This window comes from Cupressus sempervirens, chromosome 3 (genome assembly GCF_028749045.1).
Source record: "Cupressus sempervirens isolate cs-2001-9-10 chromosome 3, ASM2874904v1, whole genome shotgun sequence".
Taxonomy (NCBI): Eukaryota; Viridiplantae; Streptophyta; class Pinopsida; order Cupressales; family Cupressaceae; genus Cupressus; species Cupressus sempervirens.
Genome location: NC_143120.1, coordinates 736,279,494 through 736,302,721, shown reverse-complemented (window position 1 = coordinate 736,302,721; position 23,228 = coordinate 736,279,494). Strand labels below are relative to the sequence as shown.

Below are 23,228 nucleotides of genomic sequence, written 5' to 3'. Positions count from 1 at the left end.
AAAAGTTATCACTTCATATTCTTGTCGTGAACTAATATATCATTACACAATATAAAGTTTTTCATAACGGCGAATATTTTTTTACAGTTGTGAAGCATTGGTTCAAAACTTTATAAAATGTCATGTCCCCTTTTTAGCAAACTAACTTCTACTGGGGATTTGCCTATCATTGGCTCTTGTAGGCAAATGAGATTGGAATGAGAGTCGTTCAGTTGTCAGATGATTACATTCTTGCTCTCAGAAAGCTATTATTCAGTAAGTGGGGCCTACTTGTTTAATGCCGAATTGAGATTGTACTTAACTTTATAAAGTTATTTATTTAATTTTATAAAGTTAATTAATAATTAAATACATTATAATAAGTTATTATAATACGTTGTTATGGAAGTTTCCAGCGACTTCTCAAGAAGTGAATAAAAAGGGGGCAAGAGGCACCCATTAGAACAAGCGGTTTTGTGGATTCGACTTCTATTCCAGTTGGAGCAATTTGTAGTCATTGGTCTGCAAATTCTCAATTATCTTTGGGAACGAGAACTCCCATTGATAAGCAATTTTGAGGGTGTGGAATATCACCTGAATTATTGCAAATTGGAGGTGATATTACAGTCACTTCATCAGGGCAAAAATCTGTGGCCTAAGGCCAAATTTTGTGGTTGGTTGACATTGGAGAAAGAAAATTAACCAGTGCCAAATTGAGAACTCTTGCATTTTGATTGTCTGAAAATCAATTGCCATCCACGAATTATTGCAGGACTAGGCGAAATTCGGGACCGAACTAGGGTTATTTGCCGCACAGAGGTCGGGTGTTTTCTTGCATGAGCCGGCAGCTACTCCAGGCCCTACCTCGACGCAATTTGGAAACCCAATCTCAGCGGACATCCAAGAGCGAGTTGCAGAAACCCACAGTCTTCAATCGCTCCAGAAAGGCATTTAAATCCGAGTTTTATACTACACGTCTCAAGAACACGCGTCAAGAAAAATTCGGAAGGGAATGAATTCGACAGCGGGATAATAAGATTTCCATGAAGAAGTAGGCGGATTTGATTCAAATCATTAGACGTCGTTTGAGGGTTAGGATTAATATATATTTAAAAAGGAATCGCACAGGACTAACAGGATTTGGCAAACCGGGTCAAGATAAAATTTAATTCAACCAAACCACCAGCGTCCATTATCAATTTGGAGTGCGGGAGATTTTAAGAAAAATCGCAAGGATAATATGCAGGCGGGCACGGGCCGGTTTGAAGTTAGTCAAGCACAATTTTTTTAGACAGCGGTGAACTTGGAAACTCAATTCGACTCAGCCTGTGAATTTGCCAACAACGTTTTATGGGTGGCTTGAAATCCAGGTTCTATTAGTTTTCAATAATTATTTGTACAGTCCAGATTATGATTAATGCAGACTTAGTATTTGGATTCAATGAAATTGTAACTATCAGTTTTTTTTTTTTTTTTTTTTTTAAACTTGATTATCATTGCCCCCATATGATGAAAATAGATTAAAACATTACATATACTTAGTAAGTTGCATGCCATCATTCAGTGTTGGTTACTTTTTTTCTGGTGAATTTAAAATAAGGATCATTTCAGTGGTATCAGAGCAGTAGTCCTGCCATCCTGTCGGGTAGAATATTTTATGCAACCCTATTCCAAATATTATATTCATAGGAGAACAATATTTAAGGATAGAGATATGGGTGAAAGACAATCACAAAGTCCACCGAGATTTCCCAAAGTTGATGATGATGAAACCAGAGAGTTTTACAGAATCATGACTACCGGACAGCAAGAAATAGCTCAATCACTACAAGCTTTGACTACCATAATGGAGAGAGTTGTTCAGCCCAGGATTCAAGAACAAGGTAGAGGTACATCTGATCATGATAATAGAAGTGTGGCAGGCTCACAGGGTGCTCCTAGGCGCAGATCATGGACAGCAAATAGGCCTACTCGTCCCACCTTCCTAAGGGAGGAGGCTCAGGAGATAGGAGAAGATGAATTGCTAGATGATTTCCAGGATGATCTCAGAGCTGCTACTGCAGAATGGCAGGCATTACCCCCGCATGTGCGTGAACTATTGAACTTTGATCGCTATCTAAACCAAAGGAAAGAACATATGAGGAGCAGCCGCCAGAATAGGAGGCCTAGAGGAGGTCATGATAGTGAGTTGCAGCGAGCTGTTAGCAAACTCACTTTACCATCTTTCAATGGTCGTGGTCAGATGACAGCGCAAGCTTGGATTCATAAGTTGGATACATTCTTGGCATTGAGGCCTATGACAGAGATAGATGCCATCAGGTACGCCACCCTGCATCTGGAAGGCGCAGCTCATGATTGGTGGTCACATGGGATGGTTACCTTGCAGCACAATCAGGTAACATCTTACCAGGACTTTGTGGATAGATTGGTTGAGCGTTTTGATAAGAAGGATCCAGAGATTTATTTTCGCGACCTTGCACAGTTGAGACAGTCTAGCCATTTGGAGGTTTATATTAGTGAATTTCAGAGGTTGGCAATTATGGTACAGGATGTGTCTGAGAGACGGTTGGTTATCCTATTCATAGAAGGATTATCCGAACCCCTTAAGGGGTGGATTAAGGCATTTGACCCACCAACACTGCAAGAGGCTATGAGGAAAGCACGGAGTATGGAGCTTACAGCACCTTCTAGCAGGTTCGCCTCTCGGAGTACTACCTCTTTCAGAGACAATAAGAAGTTGGACAAGAATAAAGGGAAGAGCATTGAGACCAAAGGAAAATCTACTACACCCCTGGATGCAGAAGCACTAAACGACTTGCGCATGAAGAAATTATGTTTCTATTGCAAAGGCCCATATGACAGGGACCATGATTGTCCTCTGAGACCTAAAGGAAAGGCCAACAGAGTTATGTGGGCATATTACGAAGGGTCAGATTCCGACAGTGCGACAAATGAGGATGATCACAGTAGTTCAGAACCTGAAGGAGAAACAGAAAATTCAGAACAAAAGGAAGAAATTGAGTTACATTTATAGCAGGGGCGTTTGCCTAGTATTCAACAGGAGGGATCTTTTAGGTTACGTGGTGTTCTAGCAGGACAGAAGGCGATCACATTGGTTGATACCGGTGCTACGCACAACTTCATTGATGCTCGTTTGGTTGAGCGCCACGGTATCAAGACAGAAGAGTTTGAGGGTCTCCGAGTACAGGTTGCTGATGGTTACACTCTCAAGTGTAACAGGATGGTGAGAGACATGCCTTTACGTCTGAACAATTATGAGTTTAAAGCAGATTACCATGTGGTCAATATGGGCGACTTGGATATCGTTTTGGGTATGGCATGGTTACGTTTATTGGGCTAAGTCACTTTCCGTCTCAAAGACATGGAGATCAAGTTTGAGGTAAATGGGAGGCAGCATGTGTTGAGAGCTATCAGAAATAGTGACATCCGAACCATTTCTCTCAGGCGATTGGAAAGATTGGTGAGACATAATGATATTGAATGGGCAGCCACGTGTACTCTCATGCCTACACAGGAGGAACAACAAAAGACAGAATATCATCCAGACATCCAGATATTGAGGGAAAGGTATAGTAAGGTATTCAGCGACATTCCACCTGGTACACCACCTGATAGAGGGATTGAGCACATCATCGAATTAGAAGAGGGTGCTAAACCAGTCATGATCACTCCATACAGGCATCCCAAGAGGCTCAAAGATGAAATAGAGAAAACCATCAAGGAGCTTCTCACGATGGGACACATCAGACCTAGTAAGTCTCCTTTTGCTTCTTCAGTAGTTTTGGTAAAGAAGAAAGATGGTTCGTTACGGATGTGTATAGATTACAAGATGCTGAATAAGAAAACCATTAAGAATAGATATCCTATTCCACGAATTGATGAGCTAATAGATGAACTACATGGGGCATGCTACTTTAGTAAGATTGATTTGAGATCCGGTTACCACCAGATTAGAGTCAGAGAACAGGACATAGAGAAGACTGCATGCAGATGTCACTGTGGGCACTTTGAGTTTGTAGTGATGCCATTCGAGTTGACCAATGCACCAGCTACTTTCCAGTCTACCATGAATAAGGTCTTCCATCATCAACTGAGGAAATTCGTGTTGGTTTTCTTTGATGATATCTTGGTTTACAGTCGGACATGGCATGAGCATATGGAGCATTTAGAGACAGTATTGAATACCTTGCAGGTAGAGTCCTTGTATGCCAAAGAGTCCAAATGCGATTTCGGAATGACTGAGTTGTTATACTTAGGTCATATTATTAGTAGAGAAGGAGTACGGATGGATCCTGATAAGATTCGTGCTATTGTGGAGTGGCCTATTCCTGAGAACCTAACTCAGCTGAGAGGATTCCTTGGTTTATGTGGCTTCTATCGCAGATTTTTTTGCGGATATTCGCGACATGCAGCTCCTATGACAGACTTGCTCAAGAAGGGAGCTTTTGTTTGGACAGCAAAGGCACAAGCTTGTTTTGACAGATTTAAGGAGATCATGACTTCATGCCCGGTACTAGCATTGCCCGATTTCTCGAAGCCATTTGAACTTCAGTGTGATGCCTCAGGAGATGGTATTGGGGCTGTTTTGATGCAGGACAAACACCCTATTGCATATGAGAGTAGGAAACTCCGTGGGCCAGAGAGATCATTCAGCATTTACGACAAGGAGATGTTATCTATCATGCATGCATGTAATGGACACCCTTGGATGTCCCAAAAAACTAAACCAAATTGCTGAAAGGAATTATGTCAAACAGTTTGCATTCAACTTCTTAAAACCCCTTATAACTCTGGAAATCAAACATTTATTTGTTTGTTGTGTTTCATGCATGGAATTGGTATCATACAACATAAACAAGAAAGAAACTACAATAATATGCAAAGTGGAAATGAACTGCTGCTAATAAAATGTTATTTTCAGAATTCATAAAACCAAATACATGGCAGATTTATCAACTCACTAATTACTTCAGCAATATTGTCATAATACTCCAGCCCATGCTTACGAACTTGCTGCTACAATACTTTGTCCTCCAATCAGTCCACTACCTTCATAATACCATTCCCTCCAAGCGGCATAAGCGTCGGACAAGTAGTGAAGAAGATATGAGCAAAATATCAAATCTGCCTGTAGCCGGAAATGCAACTAAACTGCCTGATAATGAAGCCAATAAGAAAGAATTCCAAAGGCCAAACCCCAAGGGAATGACGTCTAGAATGTTACAAGAGAGGATAGACGTCCTCAAATGCCAAGAACAAAGCTGCAACTCACACACCAATTTCTTCTCATATTCAACCTGTCTAATGAAGCCACAGATGCTTCCTTTTATTCTATTCCCACGGGTCCGCTCAACTCATATGGGCAATGTGGGATAAAAGATGTGTAATATAAAACATATATTAAAATACCCCTTATGTCTCCCTTGGGTACACATCACCATAAAATAAATATTAAAGTAACACTTTAATATTTTACAATTAAATTAGACGTTACTTTAATAAAACTTCAGGCATTAAAATGTATTAGCAATCGGACTCCGAATAATGCGAGTGATAGCTCATCGGAAAGCTCTCACCGAGGAGTATCGAATCCAATCACCAAAATTGACCTGCACTGTGTCCTGCCGACTTACTAAAAATAGTAAGTATGCCTGAAACTGAGTAAATCAACTTCGTTTTGGCCCAAACTGAAAATGACTAGGCCAAAACAATCCAAGATCCCATTAAACCCTTCGTTAGCCCTCGGGACCATGTAGAACAAGGCTAACGCACACACACTTGGTCAACTGCTAAAATGGGGACATTACAATGCACTAGCTAAGTTCAGGCAGTATTTAGTAGGTGGTAAGTTTTGTATAAAAACTGACCACAACAGTTTGAGACATTTCCTTGAGCAAAGAGATCTCAATGATAGACAGCAAAATTGGGTGAGTAAGATACAGGCATACGACTTTGATATACCATATGTTAAAGGCACTCAAAATGTGGTAGCAGACACCTTGTCACGCAAGCCACACCTTAGTTCGATGATTGAGATCTCTGAGGACTGGAAGCACCTGATTATTGCAGAATATGTTAGAGACCCATGGGCATCTGGTATAGTTGATGGGACCATTGTCGATGTTAGGTATTCACTTGTGGATGACTTGATCATTTACAAGAGCCGGATCTTTTTAGTCCCAGGATCGAAGGTGAAACGGTCAATTATGCGGGCTCTTCATGATTCACCCATAGCTGGTCATCCTGGGTACTTTAAAACATATAGACAGGTGCGGGAACGGTTTACATGGAAAGGACTCAAGAAGGATGTTTTGCAGTATGTTCGTGAGTGTTCTGTTTGTCAACAGAATAAAGAGGAGCACACCTTTCCAGCAGGGCTCCTACAGCCACTTCCCATCCCGAGACAGAAGTGGGAATGCATATCCATAGATTTCATTACAGGGTTGCCCAAGGCTCAGGGTCGTGATTGCATTTATGTGGTGGTAGATAGACTAATGAAATATGCTCATTTCTTTCCCATCACCACAACTTATACAGCAGTACAGGTAGCTGAGGTTTTTTTTAGAGAAGTTCTCAGATTACATGGGATACCCCGTAGTATTGTCAGTGACAGGGATAGCAGATTCTTGAGTCATTTTTGGAAGGAGGTGTTTCGATTATGTGGCACTGAGCTTACACCCAGTACTAGTTATCACCCGCAAACCGATGGACAGACGGAGATAGTAAACAAGTGGGTGGAAGACTACTTGAGGAACTATGTGGCTGATCAGCAGAAGACATGGGTGAGATGGATTTATTTGTGTGAATATTGTTACAATACCACTTTTCACATGTCAATTCATATGACACCCTTTCGAGCTTTATATGGGTATGATGCACCGAGTTTTATTGTCTTGCTAATGGGTGATGTTCGGGTTCCACGTGCTGGGGATTTAATGCAAGAGAGTAAAGATATTATTAGCACTCTTCGGGATAACATAGCTCGAGCACAAAATCAATATAAGCAATATGCAGATCAGAAGAGAACTAAGAGAAGCTTTGAGGTTGGTGACATGGTTTACCTCATGCTTCACCCTTTTCGGCAATCTACTCTTAAAAGAAGTGGGTCAGAAAAGCTTAAGCCTAGATATTATGGACCTTTCAGGATCACCAGACGAACAAGGGAAATGGCTTATGAACTTGAGTTTCCAGCAGATAGCAAAATGTATAATGTGTTTCATGTGTCGCGCCTCAAAAAGGCGCTGGGGCAGAATGTGGTACCTTCTACAGTATTACCCCCTCTGGATGATGAAGGGAAATTGATCTTAGTGCCGGAATTCATTTTGGAAATCAGGGAAAAACAACGCCGCAGAAGGGTAATCAACGAATATTGGGTTAAATGGAGAGATTTACCAGTTGAAGATGCCACTTGGGAAAACGAAACAATTTTGCAACATCCAGCTTTGAGATTGCTTGAGGACAAGCAATTTCAGGAAGGGCGGACTGTCATGTCCCCTTTTTAGCAAACTAACTTCTACTGGGGATTTGCCTATCATTGGCTCTCGTAGGCAAATGAGATTGGAAAGAGAGTCGTTCAGTTGTCAGATGATTACATTCTTGCTCTCAGAAAGCTATTATTCAATAAGTGGGCCTACTTGTTTAATGCCGAATTGAGATTGTACTTAACTTTATAAAGTTATTTATTTAATTTTATAAAGTTAATTAATAATTAAATACATTATAATAAGTTATTATAATACGTTGTTCTGGAAGTTTCCAGCGACTTCTCAAGAAGTGAATAAAAAGGGGGCAAGAGGCACCCATTAGAACAAGCAGTTTTGTGGATTCGACTTCTATTCTAGTTGGAGCAATTTGTAGTCATTGGTCTGCAAATTCTCAGTTATCTTTGGGAACGAGAACTCCCATTGATAAGCAATTTTGAGGGTGTGGAATATCACCTGAATTATTGCAAATTGGAGGTGATATTACAGTCACTTCATCAGGGCAGAAATCTGTGGCCTAAGGCCAAATTCTGTGGTTGGTTGACATTGGAGAAAGAAAATTAACCAGTGCCAAATTGAGAACTCTTGCATTTTGATTGTCTGAAAATCAATTGCCATCCACGAATTATTGCAGGACTAGGCGAAATTCGGGACCGAACTAGGGTTATTTGCCGCACAGAGGTTGGGTGTTTTCTTGCATGAGCCAGCAGCTACTCCAGGCCCTACTTCGACGCAATTTGGAAACCCAATCTCAGCAGACATCCAAGAGCGGGTTGCAGAAACCCACAGTCTTCAATCGCTCCAGACAGGCATTTAAATCCGAGTTTTATACTGCACGTCTCAAGAACACGCGTCAGGAAAAATTCGGAAGGGAATGAATTCGGCAGCGGGATAATAAGATTTCCATGAAGAAGTAGGCGGATTTGATTCAAATCATTAGACGCCGTTTGAGGGTTAGGATTAATATATATTTAAAAAGGAATCGCACAGGACTAACGGGATTTGGCAAATCGGATCAAGATAAAATTTAAGTCAACCAAACCACCAGCGTCCATTATCAATTTGGAGTGTGGGAGATTTTAAGAAAAATCGCAAGGATAATATGCAGGCGGGCACGGGCCGGTTTGAAGTCAGTCAAGCACAATTTTTTTAGACAGCGGTGAACTTGGAAACTCAATTCGACTCAGCCTGTGAATTTGCCAACAACATTTTATGGGTGGCTTGAAATCCAGGTTCTATTAGTTTTCAATAATTATTTGTACAGTCCAGATTATGATTAATGCGGACTTAGTATTTGGATTCAATGAAATTGTAACTATCAGTTTTTTTTTGTTTTTTTTTTTAAACTTGATTATCATTGCCCCCATATGATGAAAATAGATTAAAACATTACATATACTTAGTAAGTTGCATGCCATCATTTAGTGTTGGTTACTTTTTTTCTGCTGAATTTAAAATAAGGATCATTTCATAAAACCATGGATTTGATTGAGAGTGCATATTCCTGATCAATATTCTAGTTGTATTTTTAAAACAATGTATCAATTATAAAGGAGTTCTGGTCATTCCGAGATACGAGAGACAGAAGACTAGTTTTATGATGGTTGGGAGTTCATCCATACTCCTATTCATGCCCAAGACTACCATGAAGTGTTGGATTGGGTATAAAGGTTGTAAATAATAAAAATTATTTAAGATAAATAAAGTCATGAGCTTTTGAGGAGAAGAATGTTTTCTAGAGACTTCATCTATCATCCCCAGGCCCCAGAACATTTACCGGAATAAAGGCTATTGGTACGAAAAGAGGATGTAATGGATCCTTCCAACAACATTAGGACTGTTGCATATATTCAGTGGAAGACTTATAGTTTTTGTGCATTACTTTCATGGAAGTGGAAGAGTTCCAAAGAAGACAAAACTATGTAATACGCATGGACTTCCCTTGTGACAATTAGGTCTCACTTCCTGGGTATTGACTGAAGCAAGTACCATTGATATTTAAACAGTTACACCAATACAGGAATAAGTCAAAGCACAACTCCATCATTGCTCATCAGAAAATCATCCTTCAATGAAATGTTAGGATTTGGTTTCATCTTCTATAATGGATGCTTGGATGAAAGCTACAAGATCATCCTAAAGATTCTAAGCATTATAAAGTGTGACTACTTCATGTTGAAGTTGAACATTAACATAAGATATGAGCTTCCTGTAAGACTTTGATGAATTTCCTAACATATGATACTATTGAAGACATCTTCCAGTCCTTGCATGATATTCTTGATTTGGAAAAGCTGAAAGCTCAGCCTGATCGCTTCTATAGCACCATTTTTTTTAGTGCAAATAGACTAAGGTTTTGAGATCTATTTAACAGGAAGAAGTTTCCTATATTTGATGTGATGCAAATTGTTCGACGATATAAGAGTTGGAATTTCACATTGTGGGGGGAAAAATAACCAACGTTCCATTCCTATTATTTGACAAATTCTTATATGACAGCATTTTTTTTCTAATTTGATGCATATGGGCCTTCATTAAAGCAGCTTGTATCAAGAATGCACGGATAAGTATTCATTAGCTTCAAGTATTAAATTTATCTACTCACTATATTCTCTCTTAATTGTATTTTCATATGTAATATAAGAGTTATTTGCCTTGATCTTTTCCTTTATTTCTAGGGATGTTCTTCCAAGAAAAGAATGTTGGTACTTTATACATGCTACCAAATATTGTGCAAACTCAATCTTATGGCAATAGCTCCAAAGAAACTATGACCTAGAATTCATTAGTCATCTAAGGATTAGGCTGGATAAAGTGAGACTCTTGAAGCGAATATCTTTGATGGTTGAAATTATGAGTATCCTTTTATATGAAGAGGGAGTCTGTCACTTCATCAAAGGCAACCTTGTACGAGGAGGTGAGAAGGTTGATATCAAATTCAGGGGGAGTCTGACATTCCATCAAAAGCAACTTTGATCGAAAAAAACCAATTGAGAGGAAGAAGTTCAAGGTGAAATACCTTGTAATACATTCTTATCTATGAGAGAGAAGCTTGAGGTGAAAGTCCTTGTTCCACCCTCTAGGAGCAGTTATGGTGTATCCACCCTCTGACTTAGTTCATGGTGGATATCATGATAGTTACCATTTTGCATGTGGATTATGTCATGAAAGGTGACAATCTTTCATTTTTGTATTTGTGAGGTCGCTATTATAAGGTGAGGATCTTAACAATGGCTTGACCTATTATCATGATTGTTGTCTTGGAGTGTGTCGGAGATCATGATAACGCACGTATCATGATAGAATACATTAAGTTGATGTCCCAGAACGTGTCAATGATCATGATGCTTGTCATAATGGAGACTACATTAAGTTGATGTCCCTAAGATCGCGTTTGTTATCTAATTGACTACATTCAATTGTTGTCCCAAAGTGTGTCGAAGATCAAATAGCTAATGTCCTTCTAGGATATAACATATTCTTTTGGTAGGCATCGTGAACATCATTACAGTGCACATACTAAGAGAATATAAGCATGATGAATATCATATAATTGATTTTTCTTGTTGAATCATACTTCAAACGATATCAAAAGATAATATCTAAGTTGATGGATATATGTTGATATCCTTAAATATGTCATTCCAAGAATATATTATTGAGCTAATATCTCTCTATAGCTTGAGAGCAAAATGTGTTCTATAACAATCCTACCTAGCTAAGAGGGAGTGTTAATGTTGTAGCTTCAATTAGATTAAATAGACCTAGAGATAAACATTCTATGGTTATTGGTTAATCATCAATTAGACAAACACTCATATATATATATATATATATATATATATATATATATATATATATTATCTAATTGATGATTCATTTATAAATTGCCATAAAGACATGTCTCTTCTATGCATATTTATTTAACATTCAATTTGCATTTGGAATACGAATACATAATGACAGTGTTATTACATTTGTTAAAAACAATCCTACAAAATTAACATCCCATATGAGTAATTAATAACAATCTCCTAACAACCTAGAGATTTAACTAAGTATAGCTTTATACTAATATGATATTAAGATAATAACTAATGAATTAAAAAATACATAAATTTAAATTGTTATGGCATATATATAGTAGTTTTTAGGTTATAACATGTACATATTTATTGTTTTATATGTTTAAATAACAATACCCTGCCCCCTCCAAGTTGTATTGGCTTATCAAATATATGTATTTTTACCCATACCCAATTCAATAACTTAGCTATTATTTGTTATTTGAAATTTTTAACGTGTACCTACGAGTTGTCAAGTACCATTGTGTGTTTGGTGCTAGGATTGTGTGTTTGATGCTAGGATGTGTAAATTGAGTGCAGTACAAGAGAAAACAAGCATTTTACTTGATCTACTAGTGGAGAAATTAGATCACCCTGCTTGAAAGTGATGACCAAGCTGGTTTTCTTTTTGTTATGTGTTATGTACATTAAAACCAATTGTTTTTAACATCATTTGATGGTCATATTATAAGCATTGTTGATGTGCATCAAAGCTCTATTGGTTGTGCAAGGTTATCTTGGCCCCAATTTCGATGTCATAATGTTGTTTTGTCATTTTGCCCCTCTTTGCAAGTTCATCTACCTACCCACTTTATATGGATTTCAATACATAGATAATTGTAGAAAAATCACATTGAGATTAGATGTCCTCGTAATTCAAAGCACTGCTACCTGAAGACTGGCCTATTGTTGATGACTTGATATGTTACTAAAAATGTTGATAGTTCTTCATTGCAACAACCAAGAGAACCCTAGTGTGATTTATGCGAATGATGGTACCATCTTGAACAAGGACAATAGATGTATGATGAAACTTGACAAGGGGATATTCAACAATTTTAGTCATACATCAAATGTCACAATATGGACAAAAAAAAAAAAGTTATCATATCACCCCTAATTAAATCACATTCTAATTGCTCAACTGAAATTGAGGAAAAGCTCTCATCACTTGCAATGTGAAATTGGTAGATGGAAGGTCCCCTTGAGGTGTGGGAGGAAAGAATCTATACTTTTTGCAAGGGGTGGTGGAAATTGAGCGACATTTTATTAAAGAATGTGCAGCCTATAAAGATATTCATAGCCAATATAAGGACAACATACAAGGGAACAGTATGAAAGAACTTTTCAATGAGGCAAGAAAACACAAGATGACTACTTTCCTAATGCAAATCGGCAACAGAGGGGGCAACTCAGAGAAATTACAGCAAGCAGATTAACTTGTTCTTCTTTTGGTCCCTTAGACCACTGTTCATCCATCTAGGGAACAACATACTAATATAGTTATAGAAAGAAGGTTCCTTCCATGAAAGGTACCATGGATCAAATAACCTTTTAAACCATTTTTTTTATCGGTAATAAAGCTTTTATAATGATAATTCAAAAATGATTTACATTTATCCGATGCCACCAGGCAGTCATACCATCATTGTGAACATCCCTTGACAAACCAAACCCAAACAAACTCAAACAACTACATCTACCCATGCATGTACCACACTAGCATCAATTTAACAAAGAGGCCACCAATTTGCCAAAATGTGGTCACACATTACAATCTTATCCTATTACAAAAATGCACATAAAGCAACCCCCAACCCCAAACTACTGGAACCATTTGGCTACGTCTTCCTTGAAGAAATTAGGAATTCCTTCCTCAGCCGCATGAACACCACCACGAACTTGGCCAAGCTTACCACCACACACATGACTACAGTCTAGAAGAAGAGAGATATCAATACCCGCCACAAATTGACTCCCAAACTAGTTGGAAGGACCTGGGACCTCTCCACCACCCTATTGTGACACCACCATCGCATTATCAGGACACCATGTCCGAAACATTAACAACCGCTACAAGCACACCGCCCATTGTTAGGCTTCTTTTTTCTCTAATGCACTAGGAACTGCCTTTAGATTCTGGGTCTACCATCATCAACAAGCAGAGGACAAGTAACAGTTTGACCCATCCCCATCTAGTAACCGGGAGGTGCACCTCAGGACGTGCATTAGACGCACAAACAAACAATAGTTAGAGGTCTCTCGCACATCCCCCAATTAGCCTCCATGGACACCATTCCATACAGATGCCAACACTTTTTGTCATCTCCACCTCCATTCCTATATAGATTAGCTACTTTCCAAGATTTTCAATTACTTCATAAATCTAGTTCATGGGGTGGAATATACATGAGTACCTTTGTCATTTCAAACCAGAGTAATGAGACTCACCACAAGTCGAGTGAGTCGAGCGAGTCGGCAAGTCTCACATGGCTTGCTAGGTCAAAATGACCCGTTCCGTACGGATGCCAACATTGTTTGTCATCTCCACCTCCATTCCTATATAGATTAGCTACTTTCCAAGATTTTCAATTACTTCATAAATCTAGTTCATGGGGTGGAATATCCATGAGTACCTTCGTCATTTCAAACCAGAGTAACGAGACTCGCAACGAGTCGAGTGAGTCTCCCAAGTCGGCAAGTCTCACATGGCTTGCTAGGTCAAAATGACCCGTGACCCGGGCTCGGCAGGTCAGGTGAGGTAACTCACCTGACTCGCACATCAAGGCGTGACTCACGGGTCAAGATTGACTTGACCCGACCAAAAAAAAATTATTTTTTTAATTTTTTTATAAGTTTCTAGAGGTTGGTATGAATAGTCTCAAGATTACAAAAGTTTGCTCTTTTATTGTGTCTATTCGTAATTTTGTACCGATTGAGAATGAATAAGCCTATTATCTAAGGCTAAAAATAATATTTTTAATGCTGATAACACTGAAATGGTCTATTCAAAGTTTGGGATTTGTATTATTATCCAATGCTTATTCAATTGCCTGGAATGACAGGAATCAAGATTAGTCTAGTTTTTAGAATTTCCTGCAATTCTTTTAATAATGTTTTCAGTTTCCTTTCCTTGACCAGATTAATTTAAATCCAATGTGTGAAAAGAGTTGAATTTAAAGGCCTGAATCATGTGTGTTTGGTTCTAGTTCTTAATTAACTGGTTCCTAGGAAGTTTTTAATCCTTTCCTCAACCATTGACTATTTTTGAATGGTTATTTCCATCAGATTTAACTTTTAAGTCTCAACTCTAGATGAGACCAAATGAACATCCATAGAAAAATATATAAAAATCTTAAAACACATGCATATTTGTAGCCTGAAAACAAGAATTAGGTTCAGACAGCCACCCAGGATGCATATAAAAAACTAAATCAACTTAAAAGTCAAAATTGTACATTATTGTAAATTTTTCAAACTTGAATGTTATGATTGATATTCATAGTTCAATGTTGAATTAAGAATAGCAGCATTGAACTTCATATGGGTCTTGACTCCTTATAATGATCTTCATTGTTAACATCAACATAAGATCTAGGTAGATTTGAAGAAATAAGTGTCATTTGTACTCACTAAAAGTTTGTTGTCTATTTGACTCCTCAAACGATGAAATTGATGTATGTAGAAGTATGTGATCAAATTACCTTCTATTTCATGATGTTTTTGTGTCTTTAAGCTTTATTCAATAATGGGTGCATGGAATGTTCTTTGAGTCCTAAAAAAATCAAAATTTCGAGATTTTTTCACTTTGTCGAGTCACAGCTGAGTTTGAGCTAGGTCACGAGTCAAGTTATCCTTACCGAGTCCGAGCCGAGTCCAAGTCACGTTACTATGTTTCATCAAACTTGTCATTTGAGGAGCCTGCCACACCCACATTAGAGAGCTTATCTACTAATGAATTTGCTTCCCTTAAGACATGAGTGATTTTGAATTCATCGAATTGTCTAACAATATTCTAATCAGTTTGATATACTTATCCAAGTACCATGCTTCTAAATTTCCTTTAGCAATGCCATTGATCACAATTTGGTAATCACACTCTAGGTGTAGTTTTTGGACCCTAAGTATGATCCCCAACATTATCACATCCAGGCACTCAGCTTGATTGTTTGTTCCGTCCATCACCTTTCTAGCACTAAAAGCCAAAATGCTCCCATCCTCTGACCTAGCAACAACTCCCACTCTGGATGGGCCCAAATTTCCTTTGGATGCCCCATCAAAGTTGATTTTGGTCCACCCAGGATCAAGCGGGACACATACCACACCATAGTGTTTCTGATTTTGGTTATGATATGAGGGAAAATCAGCTCTCGAAAGCCCAGGAGCGGGCCTCTTTAAAATCATTTTATTTAATAAGATGGTCAAACATTTATTATGATGAAAAAAAGAGACATGGAACAACTTTACGTAATGTTGTTTAATAATCCGTGACAACCCCAAAAGTGGAAGCTCAAGAAGAACTATCAAGAGAGAAATGAGAAAAGTAAACAGCATAATGGATAACATAATTTATTGATCAAATTGTTTCCATGCTTCCCACAACTCATGACACTTTCAAAGTGACAAAATATATTATTCATCAACTCACGCTCATTGGTCTGAAGTTCATAACATGACAAAAGATGTGGATAACAATTTTTTGCTGGGTCTAATGTGAATATACTCAATAAGTAGATTGTCCAATAAATGAGTGCATACTAGAGAGTGCTGGCCCTGTTTTGACTTATACCATAATCTTCCGTTAGGTCAGGTGATGTGTGTCTCCATTTGTATGAAGAACCAAAAAAATTGAAAATACTTGTCAGCCAAGACATTGCTATCTTCAGCAACATATGAGAATTTTTAGACAGAAATTTTAGCAGAAATCTAGTAATGAGGCAAATGTTCATCATCAATTAAGTAAAACAACAGTGAGCTGGACAGCATCTCTTATGGTCTCTACTTTAATGGCCAGTTAAGATATAGGATGGTAAAGATACCAACCATAGCCATTGTTGCTGAATATGCAACCAGAGAATATACACATATCTAAACAAAATCAGGGGATGCAACAACTAGTAAAAATACTTTGTTAAGAATTTAATTATACATGATGTAACATTAATAGGAGTTGCCAAGTAAGCTTTCTCCAAATGCATAGTTAAGGATATCCTCATCATGGGCAATCCAACAGTTGTGGCTCATTAATTATAACAAATTCCTTGAACCATTACACTGGAGACTAAAAATGACGAAATACTTTTTACATGATGTGTACTTATTAAAGAGTCAAGATCCACATTAGTGGAAGATGAATCCAGCAAGCACTGAATGATTACTTCACAATTCATCCACTGTTTCACATGAAGGCATTGTCAAGCTCTACAATGGCCTTCTTATGGCAGTAAACTCTGCTCGTGATTCTGATGCGGACTATTGCTTGTCTCAATTGGCTACTAATCTTGGGTCTAGTGGTCATTATCTTCTAAGAATGAGACACTCCTTTCACTGGAATTTTATAATACATAGTACTGTAAGTACTTGTTTTCCTGGGAACTATCCATTTAGGTCTATCTCCATTTTATCATTTTTTCTACGTATGTTATACAATTTCAGATACTTTATTTTTGGCTGTTAATCCATCTGGAACTTCTGCTTAGCTACTGACTCTTCTCAAACACTTGGTTCTCATGGGCCTACATTTATCATTCAAAGACACTGATGTAATATCTTTAAATCTAATCTTGTTATGGTACATTTCCATCTTTTTTATAGACAACCCTTTGCCTCCCTGGGATGGTAAGATATGTAGTCAGCTAGTCCATAATCCAAGAACAGGTCAAAATGTGTATGGCACAAGGCAGGGTGGACCATAAAACAATATTTCTTTTATGTAAATAATGTTCAAATTTACTGTGATCAAGCTGCCAATTTGGATTGGAGCTATAGAACAAAGGTCAACTCTTTAAGAAAGCTAGTTTCTTACTTCAAAGAAATGGGTTGTAAAATGAGTTTCCTGTGCATGGTCCACTGGTATCAGATTTCATTGGTGACAAACTGGTACATACTACAAACCCATCATATATACTTTCAATGAATACAAACCTTTGACTCAAATATTAAATCCTGAGAATGCATTTGCTAAACTAAATAATCCTGTTCACCCAACATATGACACATACAGACAACCTTCCAAACAATTTCAACTAAAAGCCCTCAGAACCAGCAAAATAAACAATATAAAATCATCACAAACAGGGCTCTTAGAGTGATTCAAACTCTGTGAGAATCAAACCTTCTTAACAAATTAAAGCAATTTTTACAGATAATACTAGCACAACTCTTCAATCAAAAACCCTGAAGGTTTAACTAAGTAACAAATTTGGCAAGGTAAATAAGGAATAGAAAACCCTACCAAATATGACTGGTCATAAATTCAAATTCCTATTTCCTACAACATGAAACCAATTTTACAGATAATGTGCATCTAATTCTCACATCAAAAACCATAAGTTGCTGAAAAGTTTAACATTCGAGAAAATATATATAAAAAAGATCAAAACCCACTCAAACAGGAATCTGAAGGCTGCTCCAATACTCATAAAAGTTCAATTGGTAACCAAATGAAAGCAATTTTTACAGGCAATTAGCAACATAATTCTTCAATAAAAAGCATAACAGGGCTGAATTAATAAATTGAGAAACAGTAAGCAGAAAACATCTGAAGCAGCAGAACAGTTGCTTTTAAATCCATATCACATTTACTCCTGATCACATGAAACCAATTTTGACAGATACTTTCCGGCCAAAACCCTGCGTGGCTGAAGAATTTATAAATTGAAGAAATAAAAAATACAAATGAAACCCTGATAAACATTACCACAATGACAATTCCAAATTCAGAATAAACCAACAATTTAAAAAAGTCAAAAAAGCTTTTACAGATAATGAACCAAGAATTCTTCGATCGAATCCCCGGCATGCCAGACCAGTCAAAAAATAAAACCAACGTACTCAACAACTCATAAAACACTGTCAACCAGGACCACCCATGTAATTCTAACTGCATCCATATTAAAGAAATTCTACAGAAAATATGCAAATACACTCGCATAATAAACACCACGCTGATGAAGAACTTATAAATTCAACCAAAAAAAGCAACAAATATAGAACCCTGACCAAAAAGGCTCTAAAAATGATTTAAAAACCACGTGAATTCAACTCTTAACAAGCGGATTCAAATTACACAAAACATTCTCGTCCATTTTCCAAATTGAAATCATCTTTCAAAAAAAAAAAAAAAATAAGGCCTGGGTTTTATCAAGCGCAAAATGCCAGGACCCTAGCAAACAAAGCCCGATGAGTTCGTCTCGGGGACGCATAAACCATTACTGCGATTCACGAAAATTTCAAAATCCATTCTCTGAAAGCAAAATTTTAAAAAGGTATAATCTACTACCCTACCTTTGACATCGTTTATGAGCTTTTTCCCTGCGGACGACATTATTCGTGTTTCGTAGTGGTCTCACGATCGAGCCCCCGCGGCAAATCCAAACCCTTTAAAAAATATATAAACTAGTTTTCTCAGAGGCTGCTGCGTTTGTAATAAAAACGATCCGACTTCTCATCTGCAAATATAATTGCTATCTATGGTTGGAATATAATGGAGATGGTGATGTAGTAAATAATAAATAATAATATTGTGATCATGATGAGCATGAAATGATGTTGAGAGGAGGGAAAGAAAAGAAAGAATACGGACAAGATGACGACAAGCCTTGTCCTACACGTCTTATCATTTTTTCATCAAACGCCTCTGTTTAAATAAAATAAAACAAAACATAGAATTGGAGTTACGACTTGAAAACATGAGAGCTCCGTCTCGTTTTGTTTTGTTGTCTCATTTCAAGGTGGCCAATCAGGTTTATCCATCCATCTTTCGCTTCCATGAAATTTTTTTTTAGTTCGTTTTCCGTCGCAGTCTAAAATATATAAAAATTACTCATTTATTGAAGGCAGCGAAAATTAGACATTTGGAGGGAATAAAACTTTCTAATTTTTTTTATGTTTTTTTTGGATAAGGACTAAAGTTGATGGTTTTATAAGGCTTTTTCGGGTAGGTTGGTTTGATTTTTTATTGTTTTGGGTTTAATAGAATTTTTTTTTTTGTAAATATCATTTTTTTCATTCACATAAGTTTATGCTTTTACAAATCATTTTCCAAATCTATCTTAATGTTGTGTCAAATTATAAATTCAGAGTTTTTTTTAATACTTTTGATTTTAAAAATTATTAATAATAAATATTAGATTATAAATTTGTCATTAACTATGAAAGGAGAGGTGTTAGTATATGGATTAAATTGACTTAATGTCATATGTTATTTTAATCTTGTGTTAGATAAGATTGTCATAGGGTGGGGTCTCCTGGAGGGGCTTAAGCTTCTATTTTCAAGGAAGAAGGGGGTTTGTGATGAAGAAATTAAATTGCTACATGAACATTTAGAATCTTCTCCCATAAAATAGAGCCCTATACAGTATAGGGCTACTTTTTTTAGCACAAAAATAATGGTGGAGATAGAAAGCTTAGGAAAATATTTCTAAGATATACATTTCTACTCCTAATTTGCCTTTTTTTTCTCAATACTAATATAATTTTTGAATATATGTTTCTTTATTTAAAATATGTTAGAGTTTTAATGAAAAACTAAGATAACTTCCACAAGAGATTGGCAAGACAATTGCATGAAGATGCAAGAATGCTATTATCGATAATGGACTTGATTAACATCCAATTGATTGATTTAAAATGTACATAATAGGCCTCCTTATATAGGAGAGGCGATAAGAGACAAAGATAAGGAGAAGATAAGCTATCACCCACACAAGGTGGAATCACATGTCCACCAAAGGTGGATCATCCTCCATTATGAAATGAAGTATGTGCGAAGATGAGGACGACAATGTGATATTTGCACTAAAGGTGGAATGAGATAACAACTATGACCACCTAGAGTGGAATTCTCCTACACCATGTGTTTAATTGAGGTGCAAACTCTTAAGTGTCTCAATGACAAACTATTATGCAATGCATTATCCTAAGTAAGCTTAAGTAATTGTAATTAGTGAATATTTAATTACATCAATCCCCCCCCCCCGCTTAAGTGCAACTTAGGAGAATGCACTTAAACTCACAATGCAAGATGGGTCCCACTACTAGGCCATTTTAGGTATCTATGTACAATATGCAATGTAATACATGAAACATGATCTCTCATAAAGTGGAGAAAGAGAGAAAACCTCATGGGAAAAACCCTCCTCCAAAAAGAGAGATGAAACACATATGCTTGGATGGATGGAGCACTCAAGAACCCTCAAGATTTACATACATCGTGTATATACAAAGACTGATCCCCCCATAGGAAGGAGATAATGAGACATGATATCCCCCTCATAATGAAGAAGCTCCAATGTAGATGAAGAGTACCTACAAACAGAAGATAATCCAATGCCTGCAAGAAACATGTCTCTCCTTAGGAAAAGATAAATACATCAAATGATGAAGAAGCCACTCCATGTAAAAAGTGAGGAAGGAGGAAGGAGGTCTCCATGTATGCATCTCTAAAGACTGAATAGGTGTCTCCAAGCTCAAAGATTTTGTCACACCATCAAGCTGACCTATGAGATGTGAAAAAATAAGAGAACATGGAGAGTTGGGAAATCCAATCTTCAAAGAAGGTGAAGAAGTGTCTCTATGAAAAATCTCCTCAAATGTAGTATCCAAATATGCATTATGAGACTCATCTGAAAGAGCATCCAAGAATTCATCCCACATTGCAAGATCTGAAGCAAAAAGATCATCATCCTGAATAGTAGAGCTCATGTCTGAAGAAGCAGGAGGTGGAGGAGTAGGAAGTTCAACACTTGTCTCAAGAACAAAATGATTCAAGTGTCCAATATTCTCCTCACATAAATTATTTTTCCTTGATAAAGGGTTAGGTACATCATGAATATCATCATCATTATCAACAAAATGTGCAAAAGAATACAAGCATGATGTAGGATCAACAACTCTCATAGCTATGACATCTCTACTCTCCATGTCCCTAATATAGACATAATCAGGAGTGAACTCAACAATTTTGCCTTGTGCCCCATGAGTAATTTGGTAAATGGAAAGGAGATTAGTGGTCAAGGATGGTATGCAAAGAACATAATTAAATGTACCCTCTCCCATAGGAATAAAACCTTTCCCACAAACCTTCATGTATGTATTATTACCCATCAATATAGGTGGAGAAGTACAAGGCTAAGTAGAAGAAAAAATATCCATAGAAGATGCCATGTGATGTGATGCACCTAAATCAAGAAGTCATTTACCTTGCTTAGGATGTGTGGAAGCAATGAGTGCTTGTGCTTTACCTTTGGATGATGATGTCGATGTAGAAGCTACCTGATATTGAGAAGAAGGAGAAGACATTGATGATGGCAACTGGATATTGTTCTTTTGAAGAATGTGAGTGAGCTCATCAATCTTCTTATGGAAACATTTATGCTTGGCATGTCTTAACTTTTTGCAATAAACACATTTATCTAGCTTTCTTGTATATGTTTCCTCTCTTGCAGGGGACTTGGATTCAATATTATGTTGTGAAGGAGAGTCGCCATCTTTGCCATGTTGCTTAGGATCTTTGTGTTGTTTGTTTCTTTTTCCTTTGGGAGCCTTTGGAGAGGAAACATTTGCAACCAATGCTTGATGCTTTGAAGTCTTCAATTGACCCATGTGTACTTAACTTTGCTTGTTCTCTTGTGAGTTGAGCTGCAAATTCATCAAGAGAAGGCATTTTGTATGCACTACATGTTGGAAATATAGGAGGAGTAACTGAGAGGGGAGGGGTGAATTAGTTACTACAAAAAAATATTTCTTAGATCCTTAGATGTTAGTAAAGTAATTCTATCAAAACTTAATTCTACTGATGCTCGGCAAACAAAGAAATGTTGTAACTTGGTAAACATTGAGAATGCTTGGTAATTAATTAGCATGCAAATCTTAAGATGTTATTTGTAATTATCATTGCTTTAACTTAGGTGCAAACATAGAAAAGAAATAACATGAACACATTTGACACCAAGTTTTAATGTGGAAAACCACCAATTGCAACTAGTTACTATTTTCACTCTTTTGAAGTAAGTCTTGTTAGGAGCCAACCCTATTAAAAGTTACAAAACACACTGTTAGGTGTAACCTTGTTAGAGGATTTAATCACCCTATTAGGAGTGGCCTTGTCAAAGGTCTTTAGAAAAGTCAATAGAACTGCCACCTTGTTAGAGGATTTACAAATGGTTGTTAAACAAACTCTATTAAGAGATTTAGATCGCTACTACAATGGTTAGAGAGTAACAATGAAATGACCTAATTTGGATGCAACTAAATTGGTAATTTCATGTCTCTATTCTAGCTTGTACTTGATCCTTCCTAATCGAATGTATCCTTTCAGCTTCACAAGAATATTCTACTTATCCTTCTAATTCGCTTCCTCTTAACATTATTAGATCTTCAATATATTTTCACATTCTGCTTCACACCTTCTATCCCATAACTTGACCTTCTACTTATATCATTCACATTGTCAAGTCGGCTAGAATACAACTTAGAATAACTAATATTCATTTTTTGAGTCAGCTAGTACCAATAGATAAATCAATTACACTTAATATGCCAAAATAAGAAAATCCTTTGATAGTCGACCTTGCTTAGTAGACACTAACTCGGAAGTGATTTTCTTATGTTAACCAAGTGAAGCTTGGTCAACACTGCATACTAGCAAATTCCTTTGGTAACCAAGTGAGCTTGGTTAGCA

General features: G+C 37.1%; 1 protein-coding gene across 2 annotated transcripts in view; it reads right to left on the bottom strand.

The window, feature by feature from the left end:
* LOC149568902 (putative 3,4-dihydroxy-2-butanone kinase) overlaps positions 1 to 19,000 on the bottom strand; it is a 227,899-nt gene extending 208,899 nt beyond the window's left edge. For both annotated transcript variants that reach the window (XM_089821754.1, XM_089821753.1), the window contains exon 1: positions 18,833 to 19,000. In XM_089821754.1, coding sequence (XP_089677880.1) covers positions 18,833 to 18,872 — 40 coding nt within the window. In that variant the 5' untranslated portion in view covers positions 18,873 to 19,000. The remainder of the gene's footprint in view (positions 1 to 18,832) is intronic.
* Between the last annotated feature and the right edge of the window lie 4,228 nt (positions 19,001 to 23,228).